The following is a 15,659-nucleotide window of genomic DNA, read 5'->3' as shown; positions in this document are numbered from 1 at the left end:
TTGTTAAATGGCGTTTTAACTAAAACTCTGAGGTGTGAGAATCTTTGTTAAATGGCGTCTTAACTAAAACTCTGAGGTGCGAGAATCCTTGTTAAATGGCGTTTTAACTAAAACTCTGTGGGGTGTGAGAATCCTTGTCAAATGACCGTTTTAACCAAAACTCTGAGGTGAGACGTTTAACTGTAGTCCTACAATGGGTGCGGGTTTTAATATCTTTTTTAGACTTTTTTGTTCTTTTTCTTTAAAAAAAAAATCTCTCTCTGTTTATTCACTGTCACATGCGGTTTTTATTTTAATTATGTAAAGAGGTGCTTCATGACCACAACATGTAAACAAATCCTCACCATCCGGGTCAGATTGTTGTGAAATAACACTGTGGTACTTATGACCATCACTACCAGCAGAACATAAAGGGATGGAAAACATTTACTAAGACTCAACCACAGGTGGACTTTTGGACCCGTGTTCCTTGGACTTCACTTTCAGGGGAAGTTTTCTAAAACAGTTATTTATTTCCAGACGAAAGTCAACAACATAACATTCACCATGTATGAAATGGAAAAAACGGCCTCAGTTCTGTCAGTGGTGGCAGATTTAGGCACAAAGTGTAAAACTTAGATCTGATTTCATTGTTAGAGACCAAACTTGATGAAACTTCCTGGATAATCTGCTCTCCTGTGATAAACATACTTCATAATTATTTATGTTTTTGTGGTTTGCTTTTTACATTTCTAACTTAATTTTTTTATTTCCTTTTGCTTCTTCTTCTTTTACTCCCTGCAATGTAATCTTTCTCAGGGATGTGAAGTTGCATTTTTGTTTTCACTGTTATAATGTAATGGTTTACTTGTCCACCTTATTTCAAATATTGACGTTAGATTTCTGATGTGGAGGCCTAAAGTCATGTAAATGATGCTTCCTTGAGAATCAATAAAGATAAAATAAAAAAAAGTGTGTCAACAAAAAGTATACAGTGACACTGCAGCTGAATTTGGGGAACTGATTTTTTAAAAATGTCCCCATAGTGAGGGATATTTGCTGTTTAAGCATGTTAGCTAACATTTTTTCTAGCTGATTTTACCAAATTTACTGCAGGAGATGCTTTTCAAACAATCAAATTTGTTCAAATTGCTTTAATTAAACTATGAAAGTTTCATGTCAGGATTTCTGGTTCTTGTCACTATTTTTTCCAAACCAGTTACATCCAAAAGGCAAAAGTTTTAAGTATTGCATCTCGACCTGAACTGTGCAGACTTCAGTGTGTCGCATGAAAAGAACCAGAACAAACAGGAAAGACAGATTTTAGGTTACCTTTTGTTAGCTCTAGTAGTAGCTTTAGTTTTTTCATGGTTAATTTTTAGGTGCAAAAAGTTTTATATTGTGACTCTGATTGGGCAAAAATACTCAACAGAAGATATTACTTAAAAAATATATATATATATTTTTGAACAACCAACTTACTGGTTTTTTTCTCCAATTTTTGCAGTTGCCATTTTGAGAACTAGCGTAGCCTAGCTTAGCGTAGCTGCGAGTTTGGGGCATGTAGTGCCGTAATTTGCTGACAGCTGACGTAAACTGTTTGTGTGGGGAAAAATAAATAAATTTCACATCAGTTTGAAAGGTTAATAAATAGATTAATAAAAACAAAAACGAAGATTATTATATAATTTCAGTATGTTTTAGTTTTATAAACGCATTTAGTTATAATCGTTTCCCCACATTAACTACTGTTTTTATTTATTCCAGTTAACAAAAGTGTTTTCTCAATTTCCGCGTCGTTATTTTGTTTTAGTTAATTATAATAACTGCGGCTCAGACTGCCATGAAAAAAATCGGATATGGGGAAAATAAAGTAATGTAAGCTCAATAAGTTTAATTAAGCTTGAATGCTATTTATATGAATTCACATGAGATAAACAACACAGTAACAAAGTACTGCATGATTTAGAAGTGGAGGAAAATGATGCAGTTTTCTGAAAAATCTTTGCAAATAAAAATCTCTTACGGAAAAGCCTCCCACAGGATGCGGCTGCTTTTTCTTTCACTTGACAACTCAGAGTGACTCAGTGACTCAGTGACTGAGTGACTCAGAGTCACTCAGAGTCACTCAGAGTCACTCAGAGTGACTCAGAGTGACTCTGAGTGACTCTGAGTGACTCTGAGTGACTCTGAGTGACTCAGAGTCACTGAGTCACTGAGTCACTCAGAGTGACTCAGAGTGACTCAGAGTCACTCAGAGTGACTGAGTGACTCTGAGTGACTGAGTGACTCTGAGTGACTCAGTGACTNTGACTCTGAGTGACTCTGAGTGACTGAGTGACTCTGAGTGACTCAGTGACTGAGTTACTCTGAGTGACTCTGAGTCACTCTGAGTGACTCTGAGTTACTCTGAGTCGACGTTGTGTTGACGTGTTGACGTTGTGTTGACTTTGTGTTTACCCAGCACTGCAAACCTGCCTTTGTTTCTGTCGCCGTTTTATCTCCAACTTATCAGTCATGAGAGGAAATGGTTGCAGCCAGTGGAATCCCTCTGAACTGTATTTATGGGATGAGTGGGTGTGGAAGCACTTCAGAGACGTGTTTCCTGGCAATTTATCTCTTGAGTTGTGGTAACTATTCACCAATCAGATCAAATGTATATTCAAAGATGAAATAAGTGGTGAAGTTCTCTTTAAGGTTAATTTATTGTAGATACTGGCTTGTTTTGTCTACAAATTAACTTTGCTTCAACATTTTCTCATGTGTAATTTGAAGAATTACATTAGAAAAGGTTGATGGAAATGGGAAAATTCTAAATAACTTTCTCAATTTTGCAAAAAAGTCTTTACGCTTGCTTTAGGTTGTAGTATAAGAGTTTCTGTGTTAAATGAGAGATGGAAACATAAGTTTTGATGAAGCAAACATTCCCATCCACTGGTGGGTCTGTGCCTTACCAGAGGCACGAACTCAAACATTTCTAAATCCAAATATCCGGAATAGAGTGGAAAACTCTCTCCATTTTTCTAAGATTTTTGGTCCATGTTTGTTTGCAACATCTACTTCCTGTTTATCACCTAAACGTAGCATCAACTTCTGACAAAATCATAATTTAAAAGCAGTAAATATGAACATGCATCATTTGTATTTTCCCTTTTTTGCAACATATTAAAAGTTCGTGTAAAATCTGCATGACATTTGGACACAAACATGGCCATTGACTGCTTCTGACGTCCCTTTCTGCCCACAGCATCACCATCTGCAACGACTGGAGATACTCCGATGACATGAGTTACGGCATTTAATTTCCCTTTACGGAAAAATAAGCTATTTTAAAACTGAACTGAATAAGTAATGCTAATTAACGGTAAATCAAACTTCTCTTTTCCCATTTATCTCAGCAGAAATGTTTCCACATTTCTTCCCCGATCAATCAAGAGCTCGAAATGATCATAACACTCCAAAGTACCAAAGCTAGCTTCTGGTGCTCTTGAGGATTAGCAACATTTCCCAAATGTTGGGAATTTGCTGATAAAATCTGCATGGAAAAAACCCCAACCAAATTCTCAGAATGGGTTAAAACTAAACATGGAAATTCACTTCAACTTTTTGTGACTGGACATGCAACACCCATCATCAATAAATCCTGGTTTTCCACAAACTTTACACATTAACCGCAGATGTAAACATTTTTTATATACTTATACTCTTGCAACAAACGTCTAATGGTGATGGAAACATTAGACGTTATATGGGTTTCAGTCTTTCTTTGCACAAAACCTTAGCAAGTATTTTTAGTTTCTAGTGCAATGAACTTACTACTCCTGAAATAAGACAAAAGTCATTTTTCAGCGATGAGATTGTTTGGTAGCACTTTATTTGAAGGGGTGTGAATAAAACTATGACACGAACATGAAGGAGACTTAATGTTTATACCTGTTGTCATGAAGTGTTAGTAAATAATGACACTTTAAATGCAAATATTACAGTTTTAATGGACTTTTAAAGCAAGTTTTAATGTTATATAGTGTAGTTATTTACTAAATAATGCAAAGCTGACACTTTTAGTGCACTTTTAATGCATCTTTGCATTAAAAATGTCATTATTTACCAAATGACAATTCATGACAGCAGTAAAACACTCATTAAGACTGACAGGTGTTATGTCAGTCTTATACAAATCCCTTCAAATAAAATGGTATCGTTTATTTTATGTCAATACGTTCTTAATATTTGTGAAACAATACTTCTGTTGGCAGATTATTTCACTTATATAATATTGGAAAAATGTCTTGTTAAAAGTTAAATACGCTGCCAATTTGTTTTAATCAATATTAAGGAATTATTGACTCAAAATAAGCTCCTATATTTTGCTGAAAAGTTACTCGTAAGTTAGTTTTGTCTTATTTCAACTGTACTAAGATATTTGCACTAGAAACTAAAACAAAACTACCTGTAAGATTTTGTGTTTTTGCAGTGCAGGAACCGATTTCCTGTGCATGAGGCGACATCAAGCCCCCGTCAGGCTCTGCTCCCTACAAATGTCATTTCCATTAAGATGTTAAATAAATGATCGACACTTCTCGCCTCTCCGCCTTTCCCAGAACATCGCTCTGCTTTTGACATTTAGTTGTGGAGAGGAGCACTTTTCATACGCTGTTATTTTCCAGAAAACAAAATATGCTTGCCATTTTCTAGTGCTGTTTGAGCGAACAGAGATTGACTAAAGGTTTCCAGCAGTGAACTGTGGACAGAAGTGGAGAATTCATGGTCAGTAACCTTAAGAAACAGACAAAAAGCTGTTGGAAAGTTGTAAATAATTACACATTTTGTTGGTTTATTTGTTGGTTATTATCATTAGATCGCCCTTTTGAAGGTCTGTCAAAGTTTTTCATCGGATTTTGAATGTTTTTTCGCTTTTTTTCTGGTGGATTGTTTAGCCACTTAACTAAACCTTGTGTCTTTTTACAAATAAAAGAAAACATAATAAAGAAGGCAATTTATTCCTTAAACTTAGCCGCTATTTCTATTCATTTCTTAAACCAAATTTTATTAAAATACCAATACAGTTGAAACCAGATATTTACATACACTGAATAAAAAGGTGCAACTTTTTTTTTTGCCACAGTCTGAAGTTGAATCAGACCAAACTTTTCTTGCTCTAGCTTAGTTAAAATTACAGAAATTATTTATATTTATTAACCCTTGTAGGCCAAGGTCTAAATGGCCATTCCGGCACGCAGTCTCTCTCTTCTCAGTGCGTCAGCGCTCGTTACGAAGCCATGCAGCGATCGCTAGCAAAACTACTACTAACACTACGCACACCACAAACTCGAAATAACATAGTTACTGTATAAAAAACCTATCAAAACACTCTTAGTAAAATCCACAGCATCAATTCTCCCTAGTCTCTTGCCGTATCCAAATCCCCCCCCTCGTTTGTCCCCACGTGTCTCCGTTCTACCTAGCAACAGACCGTCAACACATTTTCATTGGTTGTGTCGAAATGTGGTACAGTTAGACCCCCACACAGTAAGGCGGAAATGATCGATCATATTCCTGGCTTTATTTTCAAGTAAATAACCACAAAACCAATATAAAAACACCACTTTTATAAAGTTTGAAGTCCGTACTGTCCACCAGAGGTGAAATGAAAACTCGGTATGCCGTCTGTGTTATTATGAAGCCTTATAAATGTGTCACGTGCTTGCCCGCTCCACAGCGGGCTTCGTCCCGGTAGGGTTAATTACCAAAGAACTTGGCAAGAGTATTTTGCGGTTCATGAACAGAGAATTTGAGCTCCTCCCCTTTTTCTGTTCAGGACAAAAAAGGCGGGAATCACCATAGCAACCACTGACAGCAAAAAAGGCGGGAATCACCATAGCAACCACTGACAGCATTTCCGGTCTGTTTTGTTCTCACCAGTTTGTTCTATATTTTTCACAAGATAAAGGAAGGGAAGGAAAGCCGGGCATTCTGGATATTTTAGGACAGTAGCTACTGTAGCTTTAGCATTTATAAGATTATACCTCAATAATTTGCACATTTGTAAAAAAAAAAAAAAATATGCAAAAACACAAAATCTGCCATGTAATTTTTGTTTGGTTTCTAGTGCAATTATCTTAGTACACTTGAAATTAGACAAAACTAACTTACAAGTAACTTTTCAGCAACGTTTAGAAGCTTGTTTTGAGTCAATCAATCTATAATATTGATGAAAAAGTTCTAGTTTCATTGGCAGATTATTTCACTTATAACAAGCATTTTTTTTCTCATGTTATAAGTGAAATAATTTCCCAGTGCAACCTGCACTCTTTCATCAATATTAATTCATTAATTTAACTTAAGACAATCTCCTATTTCTTTCTGCAAAGCTACTTACAAATTAGTTTCGTCTTATGTCAAGTGAACCACTGGAATTTAGACCAAATTTACTCAGTAAAATGTTGTGTTTTTGCAGTGTAATAACAGAATCACGGTGAATCGATAACAGATGTCTGTTGACTCACCTGGTCCTTCTCTGGTTTGTCAGAGATGTCATTCAAGCTGCTGGACGCCAGGTTCTTGTGAGGCGTTGTCGGACTATCTGTTGTGACGCAGAAACAGATTAAGTTTTAAATTTGTCGGTTTTTCAGAGCCGAGAATGAGATAAAACTGGTGGAGACGGAGGAGACCCAGGAAAAAGACAGTGGCCCAGAGGCTTCGCTCCACATGCATTACCAGAACCACTACCGCTCCGCTGCAATGTCCATGCAAAACCAGAAATGAAGAAATGCATGTCCAGATTATATTTTGGGGGGTAAGCTGATTAATTTTTATGACTTTTATGAATATATACACAATAGAAAAATATTAAAGTCGATGTCTTTGGGAACAACATGGCGTTATTGGCTAGTGGATGTATTAAACCTATCAGTTCAGGGGCCCACATCCTTGTAAATCTGGTCCTGGCTGGTTCAATATTTTACCACAGGCACAAAACCCGGAAATATTTAAAAGTTCAAACCTCCAGCTCAGAAAAGAGAACTCTTTCCATTTTTCTGAGATGAAAAAAAGAAAATCTGTGCTAGTTTGCAAGCTCTACTTCCTGTTTCTTACAGCCATTCGCAACGTCAACATCTGACAAAATTACTCAGTGGATGGAAACGCGGCTTATTCACATTTTCTTTTAATTTTACTTAATTCAATGGAAACAAAGTAAGTCTTCTCCCAATCCACTAAATACTTAAAAAACAAAACTATCTCCCTCCAGGGATGCACTGAACCACTTTTTTTACTTCAGATATCAATATATAGGTTTAGTATCGGCCGATACCGACCCAATAAACACAGATAAATGTACTGAATAACAACTATATTAAATAACTCTGTACCAGCGCAGCTCACTAAAAAACACCAACAGCTTCACCAGCTTGGTCAAACATGAAAAAACTACTTTAATTGGTTCAGTCAGTTAAATTAGGAGCAAAACAGCCCATGCAAATAAACAATAAAGAAACTGAAACTGACAAAAACTGTAGAAATGTAGAAATTAAACTGCAACGATTTCAAATGGTTCAGAAAGTAAAGTTAGGAATTTTAATGCAACTTGGATTGGCACCTGACAGACACCTGATCTTTTATTTTTTCAGTATTGATACAGATATTGATATCGGATCGGTGCCTCTATAGCCTCAGATATCGGATCGGTGCATCTAAAACCTCAGCTAAGATAATTATCGCCAACTCTGCCTGATTTAAAGAATCTAGCTTTTATTGCATGTTGGATCCAAACATAAGCAGCCCTGATGTCAGTGGAGTTTATATCCTGACACGCCGTCCTCATGGTTTATTAAACGTTCCTGCTTACCCAGCAGCTGCTCAGCATCCACTCAGCGTCACCGCTAACAGGTGAGGCTATCCGCTCACACCAAAACGGCCCACTAAGTGCTTTCCTGTGACTGACGCTCTGCTGATGCTCAGTTTCTGACAGCGTGATGCGACCTCTCATCACAGCCCTCAGCAGGTAGGAGGACGAGCGGCGCCACTGGAGCTTTTTCATAAATCTGCCCCCTCAGCATTGTGGGTAAAACCAGGCCTGTCAGTATGATGCAGCCAGCATTAAGAAATCTGCTTTTGAGGTTGACTTTATATTTGTCGTTCTTAAATTTTACATCAATGACGAGGGAACTGACCATAAAGACTAAAGGAAAACGTAGTAATGTTCCTGCACAGTGACGCTTCGTTTCTTCTTTTTTATGAAACTGTGTGGAATATTTCTGAACAATAAGTTACCAGGTCAACTGTAACTCTGACTTCACTTCCGTTAGGTTAAAATTACTTCGTTCATGTTCAGCATTCTGACTACAGCTGGGCAATAAATCAATAACAATGTGTCACGATAGAGACGTGATCAATATCAATAGACAATACATCTGATAACTATTCAATAGAGATGTGACGATCAGGTTTTGTCCTGCCGATTCCGATCACCCATAAGGGCTGATCACCGATACCGATCACAGATACCGATCACATAATTATTATTTTTTTAATCATAAACACTACTGGTTACATTATGTGGAAAAAGGAACCATGGATTCACCCTAATTTAGATAAAAGCTTTTAAATAACTTTTTCCAAGAAGAAAACTAAACAAACAGGCATTGTGCAAATTGTACTGCTATCAGTAAAACTATCTTTAACAGACTGATAACATATGGAGGCTCTGAAGAGGCTAAATTATGCAAAGAGCCAAAATAAAACCTCTCAACATTGCCAAAAAAATTCAAGTATAAAACTTAACATTCAAAGGCAAATACAGGATCCATTACAATAAACAATCCAGAGTTACTGAATGAAAACTTCCTGTTAGCATGGCGGCTAGCTGGTTACTGCTAGCTCTGAGTGGCTGTTTCTGACTGAGTGGAGTAATTATGCAGAGCACGCAAACGTCCCCATTCGCTCAGTGCGTCATGGTTCCACATCGCTTAGGATTTGTTGCTGCGCGTTTGTGCAAAGTGAAGGAAAGAGGAGACCAGCTGCACATGCAGGCTGAGAAATGAGATGCAGGTGATCGGTTTGTGTGATCGGCAACAAGAGACTGTGATCGGCGATCACCGATCATACACTTTCATGGAAATGGCCGATTTTGATCGGTGGCCGATCGATCGGCACACCTCTACTATTCAATATTCGCTATTTTGAATAAATACTGAGCTCCATTCCAGAGCCGCACTGCATTCTGGGAGAAGGTTGGTGGAATGAATTTGTTGAGGCGCTAGCTTTTTCCACAGATTATATGTCTCATACTACACTGTAATGACATAATGAAAGATCGACAAATGTGTAAAAAATATTTTTTTTAATAGAAGTTAGAAGCTGCAGCTTCAACTTGACTCCACGTGAGATTTTCTGATTAATCCTCCAAACTGATCTGACAGCAGAGAAGACACTTACTGCTCATAAATACTCCACACAACCCCAGTTCAAACAACATATGGATGTTTGGTTTTTTTTGTCCATCTGTAAGTCCAATTCACCTTTTTTCACCGCTAGGTGTTCTGCATGTTGCAACCGGGTCTGGGGAACTTACTAAGCCAGTCCATACTGGTACTCCTTTGGTTCTGCAGGTCCTCCATGGAGATGTGACCCGACAGGCAGGTCACCGAGTTCTCCAGAGGACTGCGGGCTTTTAGCGGCAGCAGAGGGTTATCAGAAGCAGTCCAGGCAAGCAAGAAGAAGGACAGACAGGTGGAAAGGTCGAGATGAAGGACAGTTGATAGGCAAACAAAATCAAGATTGTTATCAGATCTGATAAGGAGGGATTAATCCGTGTGATAAAAAGCTGTGCAGAGAAACAGTGAGTTCAGAGGAATGGTGATGTTAAACTGGAGAAGCAAGCAGTGGTTTCAACTCTTGTTTATGCACTTTATCCTCCAAGGCGCTATAACCCATTAATGATTATCAGTGATGTTCTTTATCTTTACTACGATCCAGACTTTGACATGACGGCGCAGCCTGTTCTTTCATCATCAACATGTTCCTCACATCTGATAAGAGCCAATAAATAACTTCACTTCATGGTTGGTCACAGATTAATTACATCGAGTTACTCAACGTTTTACAATCAAAGCAAACGTGTCCATAAAGTCAGTTAGGCCTGTGTGCTAAATCCAGACGCTAATTTCCCCAGTTAGGAGACGGAAACATGCTAATTTTGATGCAACTGTAATTCAGAAGCAGGGCTGCAAAAACACAAAATCTTAGGAAACTTGAAATAAGACAAACCTGAAGTATAAGAAACTTTCAAGCAACATATTGTTGTTTTAAGTCAGTAGTTCTTGAATACTGATAAGAAAACTGGTTTCACTGGCAGATTATTTCACTTAAAACATGGCAAATGTCTTGTAATGAGTGCAACAATCTACCAGTAAAACCGGTACTTATATTAATACTACCGACTTAAAACAAGCTCCTACATTTTGCTGGAAAGTTACTTGTGGATTAGCTTGTTAGCACTAGAAACAGGGCAAAAATATTTGGTAACATTCTGTATTTTTGCAGTGTCTTTTTTGTCTAGTTTCTAGTTGTAAATATCTGAGTACACTGGAAACAAGAAAGTAACTTTTCAGCAAGAGATGAGAGCTTGTTTTAAGTCAGTAGTTTCTTATTATTACTAGTAAAAAAAAAAAGTATTAGTTTCATTTATATCTTGGGGAAAATGTCTTGCTATAAGTGAAATAATCTGCCACTGTAACTAGAACTTTTTCACAAATATTAAAACAAGCTCATAATTCTTGCAGAAAAGAATCTTGTAATTGTCTTATTTCAAGAGTGCCAAGACATTTATATTAGAAGCTAGACCAAAAATACTTGGTAAGATTTTGTGTTTTTGCAGTGTATTTCCCCTGCTTTCACTCTTATGAGCACTAAATCTTTTCTTATTGACAAATTAATTACTTTTCAGTCCTAAGCAACTTAGACAACTTTATTCTTTTATTCTTTTGTTTTGGCCTTGGGTTTTTTTCCACCAGAGCAATAAAATCTTGCATCACTTTGGCTCCTCTGTGTTAGGAGATTAATGCAAGCGCCTTGAAATGCATATAAAAGTGCAGTTAGAGAGCCGATACCAAACGCCTGTCGCTTGAACACAGGAAACTGATCTACAGCACAGTAAACAAGTGTTTGCTGTTTATTCCTTTATATATATATATATATATATTTTTTTTTTTCTGCCAAACTTTGATCTTTCAAATCACCAAACAAATGTTAATGTTTAATAATTTATTAAGGGATAAATGTATCCAAACCAACCTGGCCTCAAAGTTTGATTACTGACGACTCTTCTGGGATAAATTTCCTTTTTTTTAGCTGAATTATTTTTATTTTATCCACATTTAAGCATTTTTGACCATGAGGGATTGGCCTGTTTGGGGTTATGCAGCAGCAACTCAATCACATTTGACTAGGATTCTCCAAATCCTCCCCAAAAACACAAATCTTACCAAGTATTTTTGGTTAAGTTTCTAGTGCAAATATGTTAGTACACTTCAAATTTGACAAAGATAACCTACAAGCAACTTTTCAGCAAGATTTAGGAGCTTTTTTTTACAAAAACAAGAAGTAAAATAATCTGAACTAAAACTTTTTCATCAACTTTAAGGAACTATTTACTTAAAACAAGCTCCTATATCTTGCTGAAAAGTACTTAAAGGTTAATTTAGTCTTATTTCAAAAGTACGAAGACATTTACACCAGAAACTAGATTAAAAATACTTGTAAAGATTTGTGTTTTTGCAGTGCAGCTGGATTTATGTGTGGATCTTTCTCACCTCATAACCCAAGTATGTTTGATCTTAAGGTGACTAAAGGTTGAATATGCAGGACTTTCCAACAAGAGCAACAGATTAAATCCATTTGGCAGCACTACCACTGCCAGGTTTTATATTTGGTCTGATGTCTCTTGTTCTGAAATGAAGTGTTAGTTTTATATATGATGCATATGAAGCTGACGCAGCTCTAAACTCCTCTAAACTCCCGCAGGGCTGCAACTAACATCCATCAATCCATTTTCTTGCACCCTTGTCCCTCAGTGGGGTCGGGAGGGTTGCTGGTGCCTCTCCAGCTAGCGTACCGGGCGAGAGGTGGGGTCACCCTGGACAGGTCGCCAGTCTGTCACAGGGCAACACAGAGACACACAGGACACACAACCATGCACACACACACACACACACCTAGGGGCAATTTGGAGAGGCCAATTAACCTGACAGTCATGATTTTGGACTGTGGGAGGAAACCGGAGTACCCGGAGAAAGCCCACCATGCACAGGGAGAACATGGAGACTCCATGCAGAAAGACCGGGGCCGGGAATCGAACCCAGAACCTTCTTGCTGCAAGGCAACAGCTCTACCAACTGCGCCACTGTGCAGCCGCTGCAACTAACAACTAGTTTATAAATCTGATAAAAAAATGTCTAATTCTACAAATGTTTCATTTAACCACTTTACTTATTTAAAAACATTAACAGATGCAAATAAAGGAATAATTAAATTCCTCTTTAAATAAAAAAAATAAGTATTTTATTCCCTAAAATGTCAGAGCGTTCCTTTAGTGAATATTTCTAACACCAACATGCTGATCTGGTGATCATTTTTGGGATTAACAGATTAATAAATGGATCCCAAAAGTGCTTAATAGATGTTTTGTTTGTTTAAGAGAATTTGAACCAAGTGAATGAAAAAGTGCCACTTGATGAATTAGAAGTGGAATATATTATTTTATCTTAAATGCACATTTATATTTTACAGTTTTATTTGAATATGTTGTTCTTTCAGACTCTTTACAGTCCAGCAAATGATAAATCAATTACAAAATTAGTTGATAATTGTTTTAATGATGGACTCGTAGTGATTAATCAGATTAATTACAGTTCATTCGTGACTTAAAACTGGGGCAGATATTGTTTCACAAGCCTCCAGGTGGGTTGGGAAATGCCGTTTCACTTCTTAAAATAATCTGAATTTTAATACCCGTTTTTAATTTTTAAGGTTATTCTTGTTTTGTATTCAATTTGTTGGTTGATCTAAAAGGAGAGCAAACACTTTTTCACTGTGTTGTTTAAACTTTTGTGTCGTAAGAGAAGAAATAAGAGAAAAACTCTATAAAATATTTAGATTAATCCTTGACATTTTCCAGAAAATTTGCTAGAAAAATCTCAGAATTTTTTATATTAATCTCAAAACTGTTTCAGAAAAAACAAGGCAATTTTTTTGAAAATCAGAACATTTCTAAGATTCTCCTCAAAATGTCTGATTTTTTCAAGCAAATTTTTAACTTTTCAAAATAAAAATGTCCTTGTTTTTTCTTGAAAATCTCTTAAATTAATCTCAAAATGTTCATTTCAGTTCAGAGTTAGCTGATTCAAGAAGCTACAGAAATGAAAATGCATCAAGAAGTATCCAGTAAATAATGTTTCCCTGCATCTTCTGGTTCCGTATGAAACTAATTTGACCAATTGGGCTCCATCAAGAGTCCAAAACGCTGTCATTTGCAGTTCAGCTCTCAAAACTCACTGTAAATCTCGTCACTCAAATCTAAATTAAATTTTGTATATTTTCTCTGTCGAATCACGACTTTCCCGTTCCGATATTCTGGAGTGAAAAACTGCACCAAACTGGCACCACTGTTACCGTTGTCCTGGTTGGAAAACAGCCTACTTGCGCTGGAAACCGTTTTCCCGATGTCGGCCAGAGAGCGGAGGTTGGACTTCTTGGTCTGGTGGCGGTGTTTCCGTAGCAACGTGTACATCACCTTGTCCTTCAGGTCTGCTTTCAGCTGGCCGATCTCTATCTGGTTGTCAGTGATCATCTCTGAAAGCAAACAACTGTTGCGTCAAATCTTAGTTTAGATTTTGTTGCAATGCAGAAAACAGTGGTATTATTTTTATGTTTTGTAATGAAATTGTCTAATAAATTGATGAATGAATAGACATAGAAGCTCAACTACAGAGATATTTATTACTGTTTTTAATCTATTATTTAGGTTATTCAACCATCAGATTGCTTGGTAACGGGGTTGGACTCGGCTGGAGTTGCTAGGTAACGGGGCTGGGCTCGTCTGGGGTTGCTAGGTAACGGGGCTGGGCTCGTCTGGGGTTGCTAGGTAACGGGGCTGGGCTCGTCTGGGGTTGCTAGGTAACGGGGCTGGGCTCGGCTGGGGTTGCTAGGTAACGGGGCTGGGCTCGGCTGGGGTTGCTAGGTAACAGGGTTGGGCTCGGCTGGGGTTGCTAGGTAACGGGGTTGGGCTCGGCTGGGGTTGCTAGGTAACAGCACAATGCCATTTCAAAAATAGGAGGTTTTTGAAATGGCACATATAAGTACACCTGCAAGTAACTGAATAAAACTAACTACTCTGTATTTACCTCATAAATATACACAATGTGCTCTACTAGCTTCCTGTTTCATAACATATGAAGCGCCAAAGGTTCTCCAGCTGCTAACATGTTTAATGCAAATCCTTAATTTCACAATGCAGTCGAGACGCCGATCCAAACTGCAGTAGAAAGGACCTTCATACTTGTACAGACTCAATTAGCGACTCCAGGAGTGAAATGTTCCCGTTTAATAGTCTTGCTGGCAGGATATGGTTCTATCTAAAGGTCTGAACTATTTCTAAAAAAGAAGATCAGAAGCCTCGAAGCTGACAGAAGCCAGCCTCGGGGAAACTCTCTTCCTGTGGACGGTTAGTACAGTTAATGGCCCATCAGTCAAAGCGCCGGTTCTTTTCGGGCTGCGCGGTCAATTACATCACATTAATCAGTCTGAGTGGGAGCTCTTCCTCCTGCTCCTTCGTGCAGACCGACACAGAGACGTCATAATCTCAGTGCAACTGGAGACGATGAACTGCCCCTTAGACTGGGGGAGTTTTAGCGCCACCATTTTGATTTTGGAAGCTACTTTCTGAGTCCAGCTAATGCGCAAACAAACCAAAGACGCCTCAGACTCAGACTACATCACACTGCAGGAACATGATGACCTTTATCAGGCTTTGCAGCGCGGCTCCACGGGTCACATGATCAATTCACTCACCAACAACCTGAGTGAGAGTGGACGCCTCCAACTCCAGCATGATGGTGCCTTTCTCTATGCAGGTGCGCAGCTCCAGCAGGCTGTGCAAGGACAGCGTCGCCACGTGGGGTTTACTCCAGCGCTCACCTCCTTTCTCCACCTTTTCCTCAAACTTTATCCACCTGCACAGGCAGCAAAGCAGAAAATAAGGCGTCCAATAAATGGAAACACATAAAACTGATTCAGATTACTATAAAAAATAAAAAATTACAAGATCATGGATGGTCCTTATAGGGCAGTGGTTCTTAACCTTTTTTGAGGTACCAAACCCCCGAGTTTCATATGCGCATTCACCGAACCCTTCTTATTCCTCCTCCTCCACTCCCCACCCCCGCCGACACACAAAATACTTTGCGGTATTCTGATTTAGTAATGTAATTATATTAGCTGTGTTACCACCCCCACGCCACTAGAGGCAGTACCAACCCCGAAAAGATGCGACTAAGGAGCAGATTTAGACTATAGAATTTGGTAAAAAGAGTGGAGCTCCTTCAATCAGTGCTCCTCCGTAGCTCTGATTGGCTAAGCAATGTAACGTGATCCTCTGATTGGCTAAGCAATGTAACGTGATCCTC

General features: G+C 38.1%; 1 protein-coding gene across 8 annotated transcripts in view; it reads right to left on the bottom strand.

The window, feature by feature from the left end:
* slc4a4a (solute carrier family 4 member 4a) overlaps positions 1–15,659 on the bottom strand; it is a 65,496-nt gene that overhangs the window by 23,748 nt on the left and 26,089 nt on the right. For 3 of the 8 annotated variants that reach the window (XM_017306557.1, XM_017306554.1, XM_017306555.1), the window contains 4 exons: positions 15,046–15,206; positions 13,648–13,827; positions 9,551–9,646; positions 6,486–6,562 (listed from right to left, as the gene is read on the bottom strand). In XM_017306557.1, coding sequence (XP_017162046.1) covers positions 6,486–6,562; positions 9,551–9,646; positions 13,648–13,827; positions 15,046–15,206 — 514 coding nt within the window. The remainder of the gene's footprint in view (positions 1–6,485; positions 6,563–9,550; positions 9,647–13,647; positions 13,828–15,045; positions 15,207–15,659) is intronic. The other 5 variants (XM_017306559.1, XM_008419369.2, XM_017306558.1 and 2 more) reach the window with 2 other exon arrangements.

The sequence above is a fragment of the Poecilia reticulata genome, linkage group LG9 (assembly GCF_000633615.1).
Source record: "Poecilia reticulata strain Guanapo linkage group LG9, Guppy_female_1.0+MT, whole genome shotgun sequence".
NCBI classification, from domain to species: domain Eukaryota; kingdom Metazoa; phylum Chordata; class Actinopteri; order Cyprinodontiformes; family Poeciliidae; genus Poecilia; species Poecilia reticulata.
The sequence above is the reverse complement of the archived record's forward strand: the minus strand, read 5'-3'. Positions and strand labels throughout refer to the sequence as shown.